The sequence below is a fragment of the Alexandromys fortis genome, unplaced genomic scaffold, assembly GCF_014885135.2.
Source record: "Alexandromys fortis isolate MF-2015 unplaced genomic scaffold, M_Fortis_MF-2015_v1.1 scaffold_10, whole genome shotgun sequence".
Classification (NCBI taxonomy): domain Eukaryota; kingdom Metazoa; phylum Chordata; class Mammalia; order Rodentia; family Cricetidae; genus Alexandromys; species Alexandromys fortis.
The window spans coordinates 8,913,574-8,934,311 of record NW_026067895.1 but is presented as its reverse complement, the minus strand read 5'-3'; the positions used below and the strand labels follow the sequence as shown (position 1 = coordinate 8,934,311).

The window sequence follows — 20,738 nt, the reverse complement described above, 5'->3', positions numbered from 1 at the left end:
GCACATGCCTTCAATCCCAGCATTCAGGAGGCAGAGGCAGGTAGATCTCTGTGAGTTCAAGACCAGCCTGGCCTGCATAGTTACAGGATACTCAGGTCTGTGTAGAGAGACTTTGTCTCAAACAAAAACAAAACAACTCAAGCAAATAGTTTTTATAAATTGTGGCAAAATGCTTATAAAACAACCCATTTTAACCATGGCCTATGTACAGTTCAGTAGTGTCACACACAGTCACACTGCTGTGCAGATAGTCTCCAGAGCTCTTCATGTCTCTCCATCGTCTCTTCCCCAGCTGCCAATAGTCCATAGTTTCATCAGCTCGAACACTCTAAAGATGTTTGTATAAATAGAGTCCCACAGTTTTTATCTTTTTGTGGGTAATATCCTCAAGGGATAGCCACAGTATAGTGTGTGTCAGAATTCTCTTCCTTTTGAATAATACTCCATTGTCTGTACCTATGATGCACATTGTCCGTCATCAGCGGATGGATCCTTGGGTCATTGTCTCCTTCTGTCCATGTGTAGAAAGCCGATGTGACCAGGGGTGCACAAATGTCTCTTCCAAGCCCTGCTGTCAGTTCCCTTGGGTATGTTACTCCGAAGTGGAATTTCTGGGCACCTAAACCATAAAAGGCGGGGGGGGGGGGCCTTCTAGCTTCTAGTAATCAGTGTCTCACTTAGTACAGCAGCAGGGGTAGACTCCTAACGGGTTATAATAAATCTTATTTATTTGGAATTCTATCCCATTACAGTGTATCTTATAGAAATGATGAGGATACAAGCCAAGAAGGCTGACTTATTATGAGAAAAACTGTGGTCAAACCCTTGCAGTGAAACCCACAACCTTCCCAATCAGGAAAGCTCCCCAGGGGCTCACAAAACCTGTTATTCTTTCTCACATTCTTTGCAAATTTTAAAACAAACACTAAAGCTTTTGGTTCAAGTGACAGTGATGAGCAGTAGCTGACCGGTTGATATGATGTGGATGTCGTCAGGTGAAATAGAAAATACATGTTCAATCCAATACGAGAAGCACAGTGGTGGTCGTTCTAGGAAGGAAGCTGTTGCATAGTCCCTTCAGGTCTGAGGCTGATTAGTAGGAAAGGGACTTTGTACTTGTTAGCCATTTCTGTTGGTGTGATAAAACACTCTGACCCTGAGGTAATGACTTCGAGATTGAAGGGTGGAATTTAGCATCTGGAATTGGGGAACATTACACAGGTATTTTTGAGATGACTTGAAGCCTTCGAAGAGAAATCAGAGCAGATCTTTAGCCATACTGAGCAGAGCTGGGATTAGAAATGAAGGCGTAGGTGTTCGGTTGGCCAGGGTGGTGCAGGAGCAGGAACACAAAATGCACTGTTGTACTGTCGTTTGCACAGAGCCGCAGGGACTTCCTTGTGGCAATGGGAACAGTAGTTGCCATTCCTGACCATGTAATGATTAAACTTTCAAGCTTCAAGGGATTAGCTTGCACTCCACTGGACAATCCTGCCATCTATCAGGGTTCACCCTGAAGCTCGCAGACAGCAGAAGTGCCCGTGTCCTTGGCTGTCTGGTGGGAGACTGCAGCCTTGCTAACTCCCCCTTCCCCAGCCTATGACTCCCTTCACTAAAACAGCAAGAATGGGCTGGTGGGGAAGGGGCCCTTTGTAAAGTGACTCCTAGCACTGTCAGAGGGAACTATGGAATGTGGGTCTTTTGGGTGAGGCCTGGAGGCTTGCACCAAGGACCAGAAATAGAAACCACGCTGAGTCATGTGGAAATCAGTTCGGTTCCCACGAGGGGGAAGCAGAATAAGTTAGTTGTCATCTGCAGGAAGATTGACTTGTCACCACCACCCAGTGCTGTGGTTGATGCTGACTTAGGCTTCGCAACTTTATGTGAGGCGGGGGGGGGGGGGGGGGGTGGTGGGGTGGGGTTGGGGTNAGGGGGGATGCTGTCCGTCTGTGGGGCCTAGCTTAGAAGGAGAGCCTGCTGGAGTGGCCGTGGTCCTTTTCACTCTTAGAGGGTGAGAAACTAATGTTGATGTCGACAGTGGGACTTCTCCACAACACTGAGACAATGGTGGGGAAATTCTAATACAGACAGCCCTGTGTCTCTGTGGGGGGTTCAGGTGTGGGGATGTTGCTGAAGTTGTGGTGTCAGTAGGCAAAACATGAAGCACCGAGTTATGGGAATGCACTGTACGGATAATCAGAGAGCCCATCAAGTGACTGACTGTCATTCTTTGTATCAGAGACAGAATGTATATAATTCCTGATATAATAATGCATCCTTCTAAACATTGTTTTATGAGGAAGCATAAAAAAACATTAGAATCCACGGAGGTCTAGACAGGGTCATACTAATCTATAGGAGCAAAAAGAATGGTGGTTGTCCCTGGAGAGGAAGCAGCCAGAGGCTGATGAAGCAGGGCCATGAAGGATGCTCTTGGATGTGATGGTTACAGCTGGTGCTGAGAAGACTCTGGGTTGCATGAGTATACTGCTGAAACTTCTCAAATGATATACTTACTATTTGTGTATATGTAATTTTTTTAATTTAATTTTTTTGGGTTTTTTTTTTTTTTTTTTCCGAGACAGCGTTTATCTTTGTAGCCCTGGCTATCCTGGAACTCACTCTGTAGACCAGACTGTCTTTGCAGAGATCTATCTGCCTTTGAGACCAAATTCTGGGATTAAATTCATGCACACCCCTCCAGTTTAGTTTATATATAATATACAATTTTCACCTCAGAAGAAAAAATAAACTATAATAGCTGATTCCCCCAAATGGTGCATACTCCAACAGTGGGGATTTTTTCCTTTAGTTTCCTACTCAATTTCAATATGAAGAACCAATTTTTTTTCTTATTTTTGCCAAACTATGAAACTCAGTACTGCAACTACAGATGAAGAACATCAGTTCAGTTAGAAAAATAGCCTCCCTCACTTTAACCGTTCAGATTCACCGTACAGTCCTTGAGGATTCCAGAGGAGTTTGCAGTTAATGAATTGAGAGCCACCAAATTACCAATTAGTGAATGAGCTATAACCTTCCCTTCCAGGAAGAAGGTAAGCAATGCCAACTTCACCTGATCAGACTACAGAGCAAGAAAGAAAGATTGCCTCTGTCCTCTAGTTTTGGGTTTTATTTACACAAGCCGGAAGTTTTGTATTTTCTCAGCTTGCTTAAGAATAACTTGGAAGTGGCCAAAGTTTGCAGAGTACCTTACTAAGAGTGTTCAAGGTTACTCATCGATTTTCACTTCACTGAAAACCTATGCCTGCATTGAGAATGAGCAGGGGGAGGTCGTTCTACATGGTCCAGGACCACGGTTCACAGAATCACCCTGTGCTTCTTACCCTTGAAGTAGATTGGGACTCTCTTGCCTTCTTGAAATCAAAGTCAATTATGTGATTCACTTTAGTTATGAGCTAAGGTGACAGGCAGCACTAACCCGACTCCTCTGATTAGTAAAATTATAGGCTACTCAATTGAGTTTGCATTTCGGATGAACTGCTAGTGACTTTTTTGTTACTATCAGCACACATTCTTTTATTTTAGACAATTGTTTGAACTCACATTGGACGCCCTACATTTTACCTGACATTCCCGCTTTAAGTGTCGTTTACTCTGTGCTCCCTGCCCCTTAGATATGTCACTTGTGCCACAGCGCTGAGATGGTGGCTGTTTCACAACTCTGAGTCCCCAAAGGAATGTGACAAACAGAGCCCCATGTTGGCCTGCCTTGTAGCATATATAAGAAATGAACTTTGGGGCTGGAGAGATGGATCAGCCGTTAAGAGCATGTCTTCCTCTTCTGGAAGGCCCAAATTCATCTCCTAGTCCCCACGTCGGGTGGCTCACAACTTCTTGTCACTTCTGCTCCTAGGCATCCAGTGCCTCTTTTGGCCTTTTTGTTTGTTTGTTTGACATTGCACATGCGCACACACATACACATTCAATTAAAAATAAAATAAATCTTGACTGATACCGTACACATCACATCCTGTATGACATGTGCCATATGGTGTAGCAAGAGGGTCCTCTCCCCTGCCCCCCATAATAGAATCATTGTTCTGCATCTTTCCTTCAGGTGGACTTAGGAGAAGGCAAGATCTGCTTCTGTTGTGAAGAATTTCAACCAGCCAAATGCACAGACAAGGAAAATGCCTTGAAACTCTTTCCAGTTCAGCCTTGCAACGCTGTCCACCTTCTGCTTAAGGTATGCCAGGCACCACCAAGACATGCACCCGGGAGGGGCCTGGGGGGAGGCATGGGGGGCAGGGCAAGAAGGCTCTTTGAGATATTCCCTTTCAGCGATGGCTTTCTAATAGTCACACTGCTAGAAGCAAGTTTGAGCAGCCCCTCACTAACGACACACACACAGTCAGAATGGAGCAAAGAGAAGGCCACAGATTGCATCTTAAGTATGGAGAGATTTCAGTGTGTTAGAGAATATAAAAAATTGTAAAGAAGTCTTAGTGTCCATAGGTGTGTGTGCTTATATGCACATCCGAGGCGTAGCTTTCGGGAAAGCCTAGTTTGCACACCCACTTGGCATGGTTGTTCCTTTGTAAGGAGTTGCATGAACTTGTTGAATGCTGCTGTTTCAGGACACCTAGACCAAGACCAGCCAGAAAATACAGGAGACACTTGAGATCTTTGTCTCTTTAATAACTAAAAGAAATTTAGGAAAACACGCAAAAGACTTGGGTCAAAAAGAAATGCAAAATCAGCTTTTAGGATGGAGCTGGACAACTGTAGCCTTACTGCAGTGGGGGCAGAATCATCTGGTGACCACTTAACTGTGGGTTAGTCAGCCACCACTGACTCTCTTTAGAGCTTTGGTTTTGGCGAGGAGGAGGAAGAGGAGGAGGAGGAGGGAGGAAGCACAGAGAGATAACTCTTCAGAGCTGCCAGCGCTGTACAGTACAGGACTTACAAAATGACCCGCTTGCTTTGGCTTCTGCATACTTGGCAGCTGAGTCATCTGGAGCGGTCTAAGCCTGGCATAGCTGGGGAAAGCCCCTGAAGGAGCCGGGGCTGTAGCCACAGCAGCTTTCAGTGTTGCCTTTGCTGCTATTTTGAGGAAAGAAGTCCTGTTTACTCGCTGGCTGCCCCTGGTTCCCGCTATGTGTAGCTGGGTGCCTGAGAGGGGCATCACTGCCTGTGGCTCCCAAAGTAGAAGCAGTGGCCTCACATTAAGTGGATTGCATCCTGCCGGGAAGTGGTGGGGTGGGGTGGGGCGGGGCACCAGTCACAGAAGATTCTCACTGTTCTTGCCGGTCCCTCTGAGTCCCTGGGAGATTTGGCGCCAGCACCCCTGAGGAGACTGAACTCTGTCACACCCGAGCCCCTTCCATAAAATGGCATAGGTTTGTACATAACCCACACACATGCGTTTGTATGCTTGAGTCATTGTTAGAGGCAGGCCCTACTGTGAAGTATTTTACAAATAGTTGTTATAGCATTTAAGAAAAAAAAGGCATGTTCAGCACAGCCTTTTTCTTTTTTAGCGTTTTCCATTTGGGGTTCATTGAATTTGTGAACGTGAAGGTCTGACTGCCCTGTATGTAACACTAGGCCTTTGTGAGACAGGGAACTTCCGGTGTGTGTGTGTGTGTGTTAGATTACTTATTTTTTTTGAATTGGAGTCTCAGATCCTGATTATGATTTTCCTGCCTCAAGCCTTCAGGGTGCTGGGATTACAGGTGTATCCCACTGTATCCAATCTAAGTTGGTTTTGTTTTTGTTTGTTTGTATAGGCAGTCTTACTGTATTTGTGTTGCCCAGTCTGGGTTTGAACTCAAGATCCTCCTCCCTTAGTCTTCAAAGTAGCTGGAACTACCAAGGTTCCCCCCCCCCCAGCCCCCCAGACAGGGTTTCTCTGTAGCTTTGGAGCCTGTCCTGGAGCTAGCTCTTGTAGACCAGGCTGGCCTCGAACTCACAGAGATCTGCCTTTCTCAGCCTCCCGAGTGCTGGGATTAAAGGTGTCTGCTACTACCGTCTAGCGTCTAGCGACAAAGGTTTTAAAACGAAGCAATAACCTCCATTCTGGCAGAGGGTTACACTAGCCAGCATTTACATCAGCACTTCCACAAGCCAGATGCTGCCTAACTCCCTGGTATCTATCGTCTGCTTGGAAGCTTGCCAGCTTGGGCAGCACTATTATTGGTATGATTTTACACCACTCCCTGATCAGTGGTCTTGTTGTTTCCAGAAAGTTCTGTTCGCCCTGTGTGCCTTGAACGCCCTGACCACCACAGTGTGTTTGGTGGCTGCGGCACTGCGCTACCTCCAGATCTTCGCCAGCAGGAGGCCGTGTATTGTAAGTGTGTGGAAGCCCTGTGCGGTGTCTCGGCCCAGCTGTCCACCCCTAATACATGTGGAAGAGCTGCGTGGTGCCTTGGCCCCGCTGTCCATCCCTACTGTGTGTGGAAGTGCTGTGTGGTATCTCGGCCCAGCTGTCCATCCCTACTGTGTGTGGAAGCGCTGTGTGGTGCCTTGGCCCAGCTGTCCATCCCTACTGTGTGTGGAAGCGCTGTGTGGTGCCTTGGCCCCGCTGTCCATCCCTGCTGTGCGATCCATTGCTTTTCTCCTGACATGCTCTTTGATTAGGACGAATCCCAGATGTCTGCAGAAGAAGTGGAAGAGCATGGACGGATTCCAGACCCAGATGACTTCATACCACCCGTGCCTCCCCCATCCTACTTTGCCACATTTTACTCCTGCACACCGAGGCTGAACCGCAGGTACCATTCCTAAGCCCACTGGGGTCTCCGTGGTACGGTCCGTATTCAGACCTGTGTGGTCTCCAGAATGCTCAGCCTGAGCTCCACTTTTTCTCTAAAATCCAGACAGATTGTCCTGGCGGGTTGTTCTCTTCCCTTTTGTTTCTCTCTGATAAGCCAGAGGGCTCCAAAGATAAGTCCAACCTTGACCCAGAGATATACTTTTTCAATTTCCATTAGCTTCCTAGGGAAAATGGACACCCAGGGAGATAACAGCTGTAATTTGACATGATTGAGAATTTCTGTTGCCCTGGAAATGTGCCCAGTTAGGTAAAACCGATGTTTCATTATAACACCATCAGCAGGTCCCAACAGTCATGAAATTCTTTGCAGGCACTAAGAAAAAAAATATTAATTGCATCTTTCTGGCTTAGAAAAATAATGGATACCATGGTTTTTTTTTTTCATTTTCAAATTCCAGCTCAAATTTTGACTGCTTTCGTAAATCTATTTCTAGAATGAAATATGCATTTGTCTGGTTGTTAGTGATTTTTAGAGTTGGACCTTTAGAGAATAATCTCATTTATTCATTCCTCAAACACTATCGATCCTCTACTGCTTGCTTAGTGCCGTGCTGGATTATAGAATGAGTCAGACCCATTTCCTTTGCTTCCATGACAGGAGCTCAGTCTAGATCACTAATGCGATTGATGGGACCACAGTACTCAGTGCCTAGAGGTTTCCCAAGCCGAGAATAGCCAACTGGGTTACCAAGTCAGCTCTGGCATCCCTAGAGAAGTGACCTTATGCTGAGTTTAAAGGTTAAACCCTAAAGGAAAAGAGTCTATAGGAAAAATGAACATCTTTAGCTTGCTGTTTGGGGATCAGGCATGTGTATTTTTGAGTATCTGTAGTACATTTAGAGTTGAGGACAGCTATGGATGCATTTAAAATAGGTCCCTCCTAGGCATTGCTAATGTTCTTTGAGTCTCACCTTGCCCCTTCTGGAACACCTGCCCAGGCAGAGACATAGATGGTCATGAAGCCGGGGGAGGGGATATCAGCTGGGCGGACAGATGTCCGATGTTGGGTCTAGAAGAGCAAGTCTTTTTTAAAAAATATTTATTTATTTATTATATGTACAATATTCTGCAGGCCAGAAGAGAGCACCAGACCCCATTATAGATGGTTGTAAGCCACCATGTGGTTGCTGGGAATTGAACTCAGGACCTTTGGAAGAGGAAGCAATGCTCTTAACCTCTGAGCCATCTCTTTAGCCTCAAGAGCAAGTCTTTTGTTTGGAGAGTGGCCTGCTGGCATTGCAGAGCATGAGGGGCCAGGCTGGGATGATTCTGATTATTTCAGAAAATAAGAGGAGAACTGCAGATGTCAAAGAGGGACAGCAATAAAACATGCTCTCTGTGGACCATCTCTGAATTTAGAACCTCCCAAACTGATTCTTCTAGGGCTGAGTTACAAAGGAAATATCAATCTTGTTTGTCTCTACCTTAGTCAGTGTTCTATTGTTGTGAAGAGACACCATGACCAAGGCAACTCTTATAAAGGAAAACATTTAACTGGGGCTGGCTTACAGTTTCAGAGGTTCAGTCCATCATCATCATTGTGGGAAGTCTAGTGGCAGGCAGATAGACATGGTGCTGGAGAGGCATGAGGGTTCTACATCTGGATCTGTAGTCAGCAGGAAGAGAGAAAGCCACTGGGCCTCACTTGGGCCCTTGAAGTCTTACAGTGCAACCTCAATGACACTTCCTCCAACAAGACTACACCTACTCCAAAAAGGCCACACCTATTCCAAAAAGACCACACCTCCTAATCCCTCTCAAGTAGTGCCAGTCCCTGAGGAATAAGCATTTTTGAGCCTATGGAGGCCATTTCTAGTTAAACCACCATGGTCCCCATGAACTCTTATTTGCCCAAGTGATGTAAGATAAGAAGTGGCATCCCTGGAGAGAGACTTTCCTTTGGTACTGACTTTGAGGTATGGTCCATCAAAATGCAGCATCAGTGGTCATCATAACTATCGTAAGAGTCATTTGTTTGGTGATCACATTGTGTAAAATGCCCTCCCCAACTTCTGGGTTTTCTTCTGGAAGAGATTCTGTAGTAGTTTAGCATCTAAGGTGAAAGCCTGCTCTCCTGATCTTTTGGTCCCTGGAGATCCTGTGTCTTACCTCTGTAGATACAATGGTAGCCAATGTATCTTTACCTCTGTGGATGCAATGGTAGTCACTGGGTTGGGAATGCCAAAAACTGTCATAACAGACAGGGCAAACAGTGCTGGGGGTAGTCACACTACAGGCAAGGGGTGCAGCAGTCCTCCGCCTTTGCTGAAGGGGCAAAGGTTTATAAGTGCTAGAACTATGATGTTAGGAGTCTTGCTCGTTAAGGACTGAAGACTGGCCCACCCTCTAGGGAGAAAGTAGGCCTCCCTGATTCAAACAGCTAGGCTTCCTCCACTAAATCTAGGAAGGGTCTCGTTTCCTGGAGCCACTCAGCAGTTGGAGTCTTAAACGCGTGAGCTGGATGGAAGAGATGGGATGAAATCCATGCCGAGTCCTTGTCGCGGGAGAATGCCTACTCATGACAATACCCTCCAGCCAGCCCAGGAAGAGTCTTTCATGGGACTCCTTTGTAAACACCCACCCTGGGAACCTCCCAAGTTAGGTGCCAATAGAAAATCTTAACTTTTCCCTTCCAGGGCAGCATAAATGTGCACAAGGAATAAAATGAATTTTAGATCCAGTTGCTGCCTCTCCTCCTCAATATCAGTCTCTCAAGTGCACCTGGCCTTGAGTCTTTCTTTTCACCAACTTCCATAAGGTTCCCCTTTCTCTTTTTCATATTCCAAGAACAGACATTGTTATGGGTGGATTGTTTGTTTACATTCTCTAGTGCAGCCTGAGTACTCTGTTTTTACTTTTTTTTTTTAAAAAAAAACCTTTTTATACTTTTTAATTACTTCAAAAATTCAGTTCCCTGTTTCCTAGTGTCTTTTCTTCTTTTGATTATTTGCTGTAACTATTGGCAGGGAATCTAATGAGTTTTGTTTTGATTTTTATTTTGCTGTCAAGTGTCCCTCAACTATAGGAAAAACAATAGACAACTGTGTGTGTGTTGGGCAGCAGGGGGCGGGGGTCTCTACAAACACCACAGCAAGGAGAGTGTTGATCCACAAGGGGCAAGAAGGAAGTTTGTTCAGCATGACTCAGTAGCTGATGTTGGTTCCAACTTCTAGAGTCTGACCCTGGGCTGTTTATTTTAGGCATATTGAAGTTTAGTACAATCTGGAAACAGTTTCCTGGTCTAACACAATCCTGTGTGCACAGTAGAGATTAATATTACATTGAAACTCTTTTAAAGTACAGTCAGCTCTTCCCTAAATGGGTTCTTTTTTTTTTAAAAGTTTTATTTATGTATTTTATGCATGTAAGTGCTCTGTCTGCATGTATGTCTGCATGCTAGAAGCGGGCATTGGATCTCTTTATGGATGATTGTGAGACTCCATGTGATTGCTGGAGATTGAATTGAGGATCTCTTGAAGAGCAGCTAGTTCTCTTAGCCAGAGCCATCTACCCAGCCCCTAGATGGGTTCTATAGATAGAACAAATGATCTGGTGTGGTCTCTGACATATAGATAGTGTAGAGGTCACCCAGGTCATTGTGGTGGTTTGAATAGGAATGGCTCCCATGGACTCATGTGTTTGAATGCTTGGCCTATAGGGAATGGCACTATTAGGAGGTGTGGCCTTGTTGGAATAAGTAAGTGTGTCACTGTAAGGAGAGCTTTGAGGCTTTATATGCTTTAACTCTGCCCAGTGGTTTCCTTCTGCTGCCTGCGGATCAAGACATAGAACTCTCAGCTCCTTCTCTAGCACTGAGACTGCCTGCATGCCACCATGCTTCTGCCATGATGATAATAGACTGAACCTCTGAAACTGTAAGCCAGCCCCAGTTAAAGAGTTGTCGTGGTGTCTCTTCACAGCAATAAAACCCTAACTAAGGAAGCTATTAACCATCTCCAGTCATGTTTGTAAGAGTCTGGGGGAGCCAGATGTGGCCGCAGTCATATAGATAGCGCAGAGGTCACCAAGGCTTTTAACCACCTCCATTCACTGGTCATACATCTCTTCCTTTATAGAGATAGCCCTGCATGTTTAACATTCTGGGTTTCCTAGTGCTTGTCTGTGAGTGCAGGGACCTTGTGCCCTCTACAAACATCAGAGACTACTCCTTAAGAAGTAATTAAAGGGAAAAAAGCACCTAACTTAGCTGGGAGAAAGACACTGGGAAAGGAAATCTGATTGAGTAATTCTATGCTAAAGTGGAGGCATCATACATTTGCCTTGCTAAGTGTAGCGGATGCTGCCTTCTAAGGAACCCCGCTCATCCCCACTTAGAGAGTGGAAGTGTTGGAGCAAGAGAAGGGTGATGAAGAACAGAGTGGAAATAGTTGATGCCGGCAGGATGGGTGGGGGGAGGAAGTGGAGCGCCAGGAGAGATTAACAGGAAACCAGCAGCTGGTTCAGGCGTGTTCACATCACATGGAGTAACTGTCTCAAGTCAGCCTCCATATCTTGGTAATTGTGAGACTCTCAGAGTTTCTCTGCCGCAGTTGTCAGTTCGCTGTAGCTCTGTTGTTGGGAGTGGGGTGTCCACATTCCAAACGAATGCAGATTTTTTTTTTTTTTTGTTAACTCAGCCACATTTGCTAGATCAAATGATGCCAGCCTTAATCCACCTCTTTCACTGTCATTCCTATGACTCGGTTTTTAAATTTTACCTAGTCCCTCACACCTGGCACAGAGCATCATTAGCCCAGGAGTGTGGAATACCTCCCTGAGGAAGATGTGGGGCTCACTTTGTGGTTCTTTCTGTTGGCGCCTGTTTTGGCTTTAAGCTGTGGCATTGCTCAACTTTTGTTTGAAATGAATTCCTCTTAAATAATTAGCAGTGAAGTCCTCTCATGAATCAGACATTAAGGAAACCAAGGCAAGCAGCATTTTCTGTAGACTAATAGGAGAAAACCAAGATGTCTCTCATCCTTAGCTGCTTTCACTGTTATGACTCAGTGGTTTTCAGTGTATCCACCGCATTGTGCAACCACTACCTCTTTCTCGTTCTAAGGAAACACCAAACATAAACAGTCAGCCCTCAGTCCCCTTCCCCCAGAGCCTGGCGGTCACCCACGCTTTCTGTCGCTATGGACTATTGTTTGTGTTTTCACTGGTGTACGTAAAAGAAAAAAAAGGCATTTAATTTTATACTCTGTCACTTGCCTAAGGACACCCTATAGACAGCTTGGATGGCTAGTCCTCTTCTGGACTGAGCCACCATGAGTGGTTTTCCTCCCAGTCTAGAGGCAAAGGCAGGAGATCCAGTTCTAGGGGCCAGTGTGCAGAGTGCGCCTCCTGATGCCCAGGTGCTTTTTTTTAGGATGGTTGGTCCTGATGTAATCCCACTGCCGCATATCTATGGAGCACGGATCAAGGGTGTGGAAGTGTTCTGCCCTCTGGATCCCCCACCTCCGTATGAAGCTGTGGTGAGCCAGATCGACCAGGAGCAGGTATGTCCAGAGGAAAGAAGTGCCCTTCCATCATCTGAGGAGTTTACTGGGGTCCTCTGAGCAGTGACTTGAACATCATAAAAAAAATAAATCTTTCTCTCTTCCTTTGTGATATAGGAGTCTTCATTCCAAATGCCAGAAGGACCAGAAGCTGCTGCGAGCCCATTGGAGCCAGTTTGCACACAAACAACTCAAGGTAGTACATGTCTTCACTGCCCCAAGTCATAATTCAGTAGATTAGAATATTGATTCCATGTTCTGACCAGTGTTTTGATGGAGGTAAGGTATTCTTGGAGCAAATGGTTCAGCCCACATCCTCTTGTCAGGGCCAGAATCCTGTCAACGCTTAGGGCTTAGAAGTAAGACTTAAAATGTGAACGGGAAAGAAGAAAAAATCTACTGAAATAAAGATAAACACAAAATCTCTTTTATGAATAATCACGCTATCCTTAGGAACCCAGGGAATAGAGTAGAGGTTAATTTATGACTCCTGTGTTTCTTCATCTATGTTTTTGTTCTGTGGAAACGAGCTGGGCTCCTTCGAAGGAATGCAAGTTTCATGCCTTGCAGTGTGTGTTCGCCCTGTCATTTACTGCCCAGAGAATTAGAATTTTTTAGCCCTGTGGCCCATACGAGAGTCAATTTACATCTATGCTTGTAATTTAAGGACACGGTTGTCCCAGCTTTCTGTCTTTGGGGAGGTTTAGATGGCCTAGAGAACTGCCCACTGGCACAAAGCTGCGGATGACAATTACTAATGGATCGACTTTCTGCCATTTCCGATGCAGGCAGCTTCTCAGCAGTGCTCTTTGGAGCGTTTTTCTGTTCCCCTTACCCTTGGGAGGGGGCAGACTGGGCTCCTGCCACTGAGCTACAACCCTACCTTAGGAAGAATTATAAACCAGCATGTTTGTGATTCTTATTTATTTACAACAAGGACTTTTCCGATCAGAACCTCAGCTTTCCAGTTGATGTAGCTGCGTTTCCTGAGCAGGGACCATCCAGATCTAGTGTGGTTTTCTGCTTCATTTTACAGCCACTGGCTCCTTTGCTGGGCTGTCAAGAGTGCCCCAACCTGGGTGTGCCCTGGGCCAGGCAGATGGGCATCTGCCAGCTTTGGGTAGCACCCTCCCCACCCATGTAGGTAGCGCCTCCCTGAAGAGCCAGGTGCTGTGAGAAGCTCAGGTGCTCCTGGAGGCTGCATCAGGATGCCCCAGTGAGAAAGATTCTGAACACCGCTAGGGAACAAACTAAACTGGTGTGCTTGCATGGATTCTTAACTTTTCCCTTTGGTTTTATAGTTGTCCTTGTTTGCTTGTTTTAAGTGTAGCAGGGGTGATCTGGAGATGAAGCTTTTGCCATGGTGCTGGGAATGAAAAACTGACTGGGCCACGAGCCTAAATAAATGCTATTAATTTTATTACTGTTGCCTTGGCAGGTTTGGGCCCGCAGGTGTTTCCTGGCCAACATTTTGAAGGCTGCAGCTGTTGAAATAACGTGTTTCTTTTATTTTTATTTTTTCTTAAATCAGGTGGGGTTCTTCCTAACACAGCTGGTGAAGAAAACACGCCTGCGCCAACTCCTCTTTCCAACCTGGTGCAACCTCCCAGAAGCTGGCGGGCCCTCCCACCTCTGAGGACAAGGTCGAAGAGCGACCCTTTGCTTCACCAGTCAGAGGAGAGAGGTGATGTCATTCCCCAGGTCCTTGGTAGATAGACTACTGTGTTTATTTGATTGGTGCTAAGTACTGGTCGGAGGGGCCAGGTATAATCAGGTGGCTCTCGCTAGCTGAGAGCCCTGCAAATTTAAACGGTATCTTGAGGGAGGTTAAGAGGCCACGGGAAAAATAAGATATTCTACGTTTCACATTTGGAAAATACATGTGATATGTCTTTAAAATTAGAAAAGAATCATTCATTTGTGTATTCCAGGGGAGGGTGGGTGCACTATGGTACATAGATGGAGGATGGAGAAACAACTTGTATGGGCGAGTTCCCTTCTACCTCGTGGGTTCTGGGGACTCTACTCAGACCACCATGTGGGAGGCAAGTGCCCTTAGCTAAGGAGCCATCTTACCAGCCCTGGCACTTTGTTTTAGGCTGGTAGAGTGTGTTCCTGAAGACATTGGCAATAGCATTTGGTTGCACATGTTGCTGTGCTGGGCATAACTGCAAGATTATTATGTAAAGCAATCCTGATTGCTAGCTGCTGGCAGCCTGCGAGAACCAGTCAAGGGGCAGATGTCTTTATTCTTTGACTCCATGATCTTGTGTTACTTTTTTTTTTTTCTTTAACTGTGTTTGAGTAGTCTTAATTATTGAGATCTAAGTCTTTAAAACTTTGGATATAGTAAAACATGTTCACGTATTTTATCTCCCTCCCTCTTTGTTTTGGGGTTTGCTTGAGTATAAATAGATGTTGAATAATTTGAAAATTTCAAAATAATACCGCTGAGCCTTTTTTGAATATATGAATACCTTAGTGTCTATAAACGCCTCTCATTAGAGAACAGTATATAAAAATAAAGAAAACAAAGGAATAAAGTGAACAGCTTTTGTAAAATTCAGCCAGCAGGGCCTCTTTGGGGAATTAGTCTAGCAGTTACTCTCTGCTCTTCGGGAACTCTGAGCAAGTGATTGGACCTCCTCTAACCTTGCTCTCTTGGGTCCTGTCTGGCCCTTGTGGTCTCTGTTCTGTCCCTCTGACAGTGAGTGTCATTTGTCACAGCTCTGGACTGACCATATGGAAGCCACAGAGGACACTTCTCTTGTCTCTGCAGCAGCTTCCAGGAGGGAAGGAAGCCCCACCTCCTGAGATTAGCTGTGTACCCTTTAAACCAGTAGGCTTGGCAGCCTGGCTTCTGGTTCCAAACCCCACCTTCATTGTGGATCTCCTGTATCCTACCTGGCAAGTTGAGTCTTCGAGCTGGCTGTGTTCCAGCTTCCAGGAGCACTTCACTGTTGGCACAGCAAATGGAGGCCTTCCTCTACCCCCTTTGTATTCTGCAGTCCTGTGGAGGAAAGAATATTATTTACTCCTTTGGCTTATTTTGTTAGGGAAGGCACCAAGTTGCCTTCAGTGAGAGAGTGTGAATCCCACTCAGTCACCCCACAGCTTTAGCCTGTGTTTCTGGGTGTTTGGAAGACACGTTGTCTATAACACGCACTTGGCAGGCTGGAAGGACAGTTCTACCCCTGGTTCAGAACTCCTGTTACTGTTCTCCAGAGGAAAAGGAAGCCTTCCTTTCCTCCACCTGCCCTTCCTCCCTCTGCTTCCTGCTTCCCTCAGTATCTAAATCCCCACTTATGAGGCCTTTACAGATCCAGGTTGACAGTTGTGTGCGCTGAAGGCTGATGGTGGCTTCTGGACACACGGCGATCAGATCTGAGGATTCGTTTCTTCACCCCATTCATGGTGAAGCAGCTTCCTGCCAGTCTTTATACCTTTATGGACAGAGGCACCTTCGGAAATTAGAACCTGCAGTGGATTTTTAGACCTTCTCTTGCCTTCTGGAGTGATGTAACTTTCTGTACCCTCATTTTATGTAATAGCCATAGGTCTGCCTCCTAGCTGTGGTGTGAGCCTCGGTAATAGAAGTCAGTACAGTGCCCTTGAGGATGTTCAGGACAGAGGTACCGTGGCAGGAAACATCCTGCCCATCCTACAAGTCTCCCATCAGCCCCTCCTCTCTTTGACCATTTTGTATCTTCTATATCCCCGACATTCATTCCTTGGTCCGCCATGTTTCTTCTGCTTGGCCATCCATCCATTCCTATCTTCTTGCCGTACCCCACGAAACACACTCCACTGTGGCTTGCACCGTGAATTCTGTGCTGTGTCATCCGTCTTCACCTTGGGAATGTTTATGTGCTGTGGTCCAGCGTCTCGGGACATAGCCTCTTGGAAGTACGCTTCACCCAATAGGCTTCTGTAGGTTCCATTGTCCTTCCTTTCTTTCCTTCTTCAAGATGAAGATGAGACATACATGCATGACCTCGGATACCTGCTAGATGTCGTGGTCTACACTGGGATTTATGGCTAGTGTTCAGAGGGGGCTTGGCCAATGGTAACTTGTTATTTACCTCTGTTCACAGCTGCTCCAGTGCTCAGCTGCGAAGCGGCAACTCAGACAGAAAGGAGGCTAGAGCTGGCTGCGGTGACTCTGAGGAGAGGCGCGCGACCAAGGGCATCACGAGGCAGACCCCGCTCTTTGATAGATTACAGGTCTTACATAGACACCAAACTGCTAGTGGCCAGGTTCCTGGAGCAGTCCTCCTGCAGCATGACTCCGGACATCCATGAACTTGTAGAGAACATAAAATCCGTTCTCAAGTCTGATGAGGAGCACATGGAAGAAGCCATCACAAGTGCCAGTTTCCTAGAACAGGTACTGTTATGATCAATATCAGGCGTGCTTCCAATAACCGGTGCCTACGGTGGCTGAAGTCCGTGATTACAGTCTCTCGGGACCTGGGGGTGGGGTTATGTCACAAGAGAGGAAACTACAGAGCTTTCCTTCTGGGCTTTGTCCCTTTCCCGCAGTGTCTTGGCCAAGGAAACAGAACCCCGTTTTCTGGAAGGCGGAACCATGCCTGGTAGAAAGCAACAGATCTGGGCACTGTGGAGTTCACCCCGTTTATGATTTCCTCAGTGGGGGGCAGCCCAGGATATGGTGTTTTCTCCGCCTTTAGAGATGATGACAGACTCTCAAGCTTGGCAAGATTCTAGCAGCTGTTCATGTGCCTATGAGTTTCTAGGCCAGACAAGTTATCTGACAGGACTTGGAGGAATGAATACCTTTCATTCCATAGATTAAAAAGTAAAAGACTCCTTAACTGAAGCCGCCCTGGGAAAAGACAAAGCTAGGCATGGATGGAATCCATCTGGGCCTTGGGTTTCCTGTCTTTAAAGGGGAGGGTTAGGTGGGGTAGTCTCCAGCCCTGTATCTTCAGATAAGTGGAATTTCCTCCCAGCAAGACCCGTCTCTTTACCCCTCTGGGAGCTGCTGTTACCGTTTGGCTATTTACTCATTCTTCTGGGTCAGTGGGGTAGATGCTGTGGACACAGTACACCTCAATGCCCAGGGTTACCTGCTCTGTGCCTTTGCCCTCAGAGTGCCCAACAAACATGCCTTATGCTGAGTTGGGCTGGTTTTCAGTGTAATCACTCCTTCACCATTCCAGGTGGATTTGAACACTTTACCTCTTCACTTTCCTTTCTGCTCCTCCTTTCCACTCACTGGCCTCATCCATCCATCCATCCATCCATCCATCCATCCATCCATCCATCCATCTGTTCATTCATTTATATACCAAAATTTAAAGTCAGAGCCTCTCCCAGTTTCCCAGGAGCCCATGGAAAAGAATGATCTGATTAGAGGAGGAGACTTGGCTTCCATACCCTCCTGCAACTCGTTCTTCAAGAGTGGTCAGTCAGTGGCTCCGGGTCAGGCTGCCATCTCAGCATTTGACATTGTTTCTCGATGGCAGAAAGTTCACCAGGCGCTCGGTCTGCCCTTCTCTCCAGTCTCTGTCCCTAAACATTAGCTCTGGTGTGCAGGAAAAACAGGCACTAGCAAGCTCCTGTTTACCGCATCTTTTGCCCTAGATTAGTTGGAAGTTTGAGTACAGAGGCTATTGTTACAGATTCTGGGTCATCAGCTGAGGGCTTTTGCTTCTGAACCCCACATGGGGTATCAGTGCCACATCCCTCCCCAGTCAAAAGGAGGCAAGGGCAATGAAAGAGTACATTTTATTTCCAACTCTACTCAGCTTTTCACACTTTCTTTAGATCCATTTTATTCACCCCCAGTTAAAAAAAAATAACACTTGTCTTATAATAGTCAAATTTGATAAAGAGTACAGTCAATTGTCTTCCTAATTAGGAGTCAGGAACAGGCCTTATAGGTGAATATAATTAACAGAGTGTTAGAAAAGTTTAACGTCACAGCTGTTGTGGGTATTGAATGTTTAGTGACTTTGAAAAATCAGACTGAAACAGCATGGCTTTGGGATGCTTGCCCTGTGAGGTTCGTTGGCAGTGAGACTCCTGATTCTCTCCCAAGGCACTAACGGTGTTGCACACCATAGTGACAAGACAGTTCAATTTTGCACAGATCTGTCAACTGGCCAGTCCTCCCTCATCGGTCCTAGTTGGATGAGAAATAATCTGTATTTCTGCACTTTGGAGAAGTCATACAGTTATGTGTTTAAAGGTGTATGGCACATTAAAGACAGGCCCGGCAGTAGAGCCATTCTCCGGCTTTCACAGATAGTGCCCCGCTTTTTTATGCTGTTTATCCGAGGGATCAGATCCATCTGAAGCATCGCTCATCTTAACTGACATTTTATAAACTCTTTACCCGATCCAGACCAGTACTTCTCTGTTGGGACCACCTGCTTCTTGTTAAAAAAAAAAAAAATCCCAAGCTTGGAGCTGGGGAGATGGCTCAGTGGGTAGAACTGTTTGCTGTACAAGCCTGGGGACCAGTGTTTGGATCCTCAGTATCTACGTAAAAACAAGGCGTGGTGGCACCGGCCTGTAACTTTGGCAGATCCTGGGGGCTCGTTGGTTACCCAGTCTAACCAAAATAGCCAACATCAGGTACAGTGAGAGACTTTCTCCAAAAAATAAGGTGGAGATTGGTAGAGGAAGACACTGAATGTCTCTGTCCTACACACTCAGAGTGTACTCCACACATGCATGTACACACACACACACACCAAGCTTCCATGTACACTGTTAGAGTAGGTGGCAGGTGGGACTTGGTATTCTCAACAAGCTTCACTACCCACATCCCTCTCTGCCACTAGGAGTCACTGACTTGGAACACAGCATACTGCAGAAATATCAAGGGAACTATGTTGAAAATAAAACCAGAAAGTAGCATCGAGCCATTATAGATGGCTTGTGTACAGCTGAAACAATAAAAAAATTAGAATTTCTTCAAAACCTTACCGAAGAGGCAAAGTCTAAAACATTTTTAGAATTCTAAGTAGATTCTATTTTGGAAAACACCCCTTTCTGTTCTGAAGCACCTAAGCATTAAAACCCACAGACAGTCACAGGGGCTGGGTCAGAAGGTCAGTCCAGTGAAGCTAACCTCTTTCCTTCTCTTCTTTTCCCAAAGATAATGGCCCCACCACAGCCCAGCACTTCCCAGGCCCATGTGCTGACCCTGAGGAGACAGCCGGGCCTGCTGCACCTGCGCAGCTGTGGAGACCTGAGCACCTTCTCCCTGGCAGGAAGGCCTAGATCTGAGCGGAGGCCCCAGCAGCGAGCGGAAGCTGAGCGGCCACACAGCCTCATAGGCGTCATTCGAGAGACTGTCCTGTGAACTGAGTGACAAGGAAAGCCAGTCCAAAGGAAGGATGTCCTTCCTCAGTGCTGTTTACTGTCTGGGAGCTGAGGGTCCCCCTGGGAACCTGAAAACAGGGGTCCTTGGAGAATACTTATTCCTGCTCTTTGGCTTCTGTTTTTGCTGACGAGGGCACTGAGGTGAACTCGGGTGAAGTAGGTCCCTTCCTGTCTGTGTGCTCCCAGTTGGAAGTGAAGGCAAGGAGCGTCTGTCTGCTGCATCTTGCAGCATCCCCATCGGGGCACGCACTGGGTGAGCCAAAAGCAGCAGGCTCAAGAATCTTTGCCTGCCTCATCCCTTATGGCTCTTGTTGTTGTCAAGTTCATCCCCTTGCTGTAAGGGGAGAGCTGCTGGGCTATTTATAGCTGCCTGTGGCCTCTGGCCGCTCGGTGAGAGGAGCTGGCAGGAGACACGATGATTAACCTCATGTGACTGCAGTCCTCCAGCCTCCTCTGGGTTACCCTCCAACCCCGTCTTTAGGAAGGATAGGAGACCTGCTAAGCGGTGATTTTTCATGAAGGGCATTAAGGGGGAGGGCTATGGTTGATTCCGTTTATTCAGGCTTGCAAACTAGAACACTTAAGGGAGAAGCGAGAATAAAGTGTTGGCTTTGGAACTCTGGGCTCCGTGTGGAGGATTTGTGTGCACTCAGTTGTACAAGGCCTTAACCCATAGAGCAGTGGTTCTCACCCTTCCTAATGCGACCTCTTAACACAGTTCCTCACGTTGTGCTGATCCCTAACCATAACATTATTTCTGTTGCTACTTCATAACTAATTTTGCTACTGTTATGAATTATAATGGAAAATATTTTGGTTTATTTTTGGAGCTAGAGGTTTGTCAAAGTCACGACCTACATACAGGTTGAGAACCACTGTCTTAGGGGGTTTGGAGTTTGGGGATGTGGTGGTCAGAGTGCCCTAAGGCCCACCAAACTAGTTTGATTTCCACAGTACCTGAACGTCACAGATAACAACGCATTAGACAAGCCCTGGGCTGGATTTTACAAAGCTAGGCTGAATGGCGTCGTGGAGCTGCATTCTAGCATGGCCCTGAACAGAAAATCAATAAAGCAATT

The 20,738-nt window shown here is 46.3% G+C and overlaps 1 protein-coding gene across 3 annotated transcripts in view; it reads left to right on the top strand.

Moving 5' to 3' along the window:
- Entrep1 (endosomal transmembrane epsin interactor 1) overlaps positions 1-20,276 on the top strand; it is a 66,014-nt gene extending 45,738 nt beyond the window's left edge. For all 3 annotated transcript variants that reach the window (XM_050160606.1, XM_050160599.1, XM_050160613.1), the window contains 8 exons: positions 4,082-4,210; positions 6,209-6,316; positions 6,607-6,740; positions 12,174-12,303; positions 12,421-12,499; positions 13,835-13,987; positions 16,398-16,690; positions 19,433-20,276. In XM_050160606.1, coding sequence (XP_050016563.1) covers positions 4,082-4,210; positions 6,209-6,316; positions 6,607-6,740; positions 12,174-12,303; positions 12,421-12,499; positions 13,835-13,987; positions 16,398-16,690; positions 19,433-19,639 — 1,233 coding nt within the window. In that variant the 3' untranslated portion in view covers positions 19,640-20,276. The remainder of the gene's footprint in view (positions 1-4,081; positions 4,211-6,208; positions 6,317-6,606; positions 6,741-12,173; positions 12,304-12,420; positions 12,500-13,834; positions 13,988-16,397; positions 16,691-19,432) is intronic.
- The last annotated feature ends 462 nt before the right edge of the window (positions 20,277-20,738 follow it).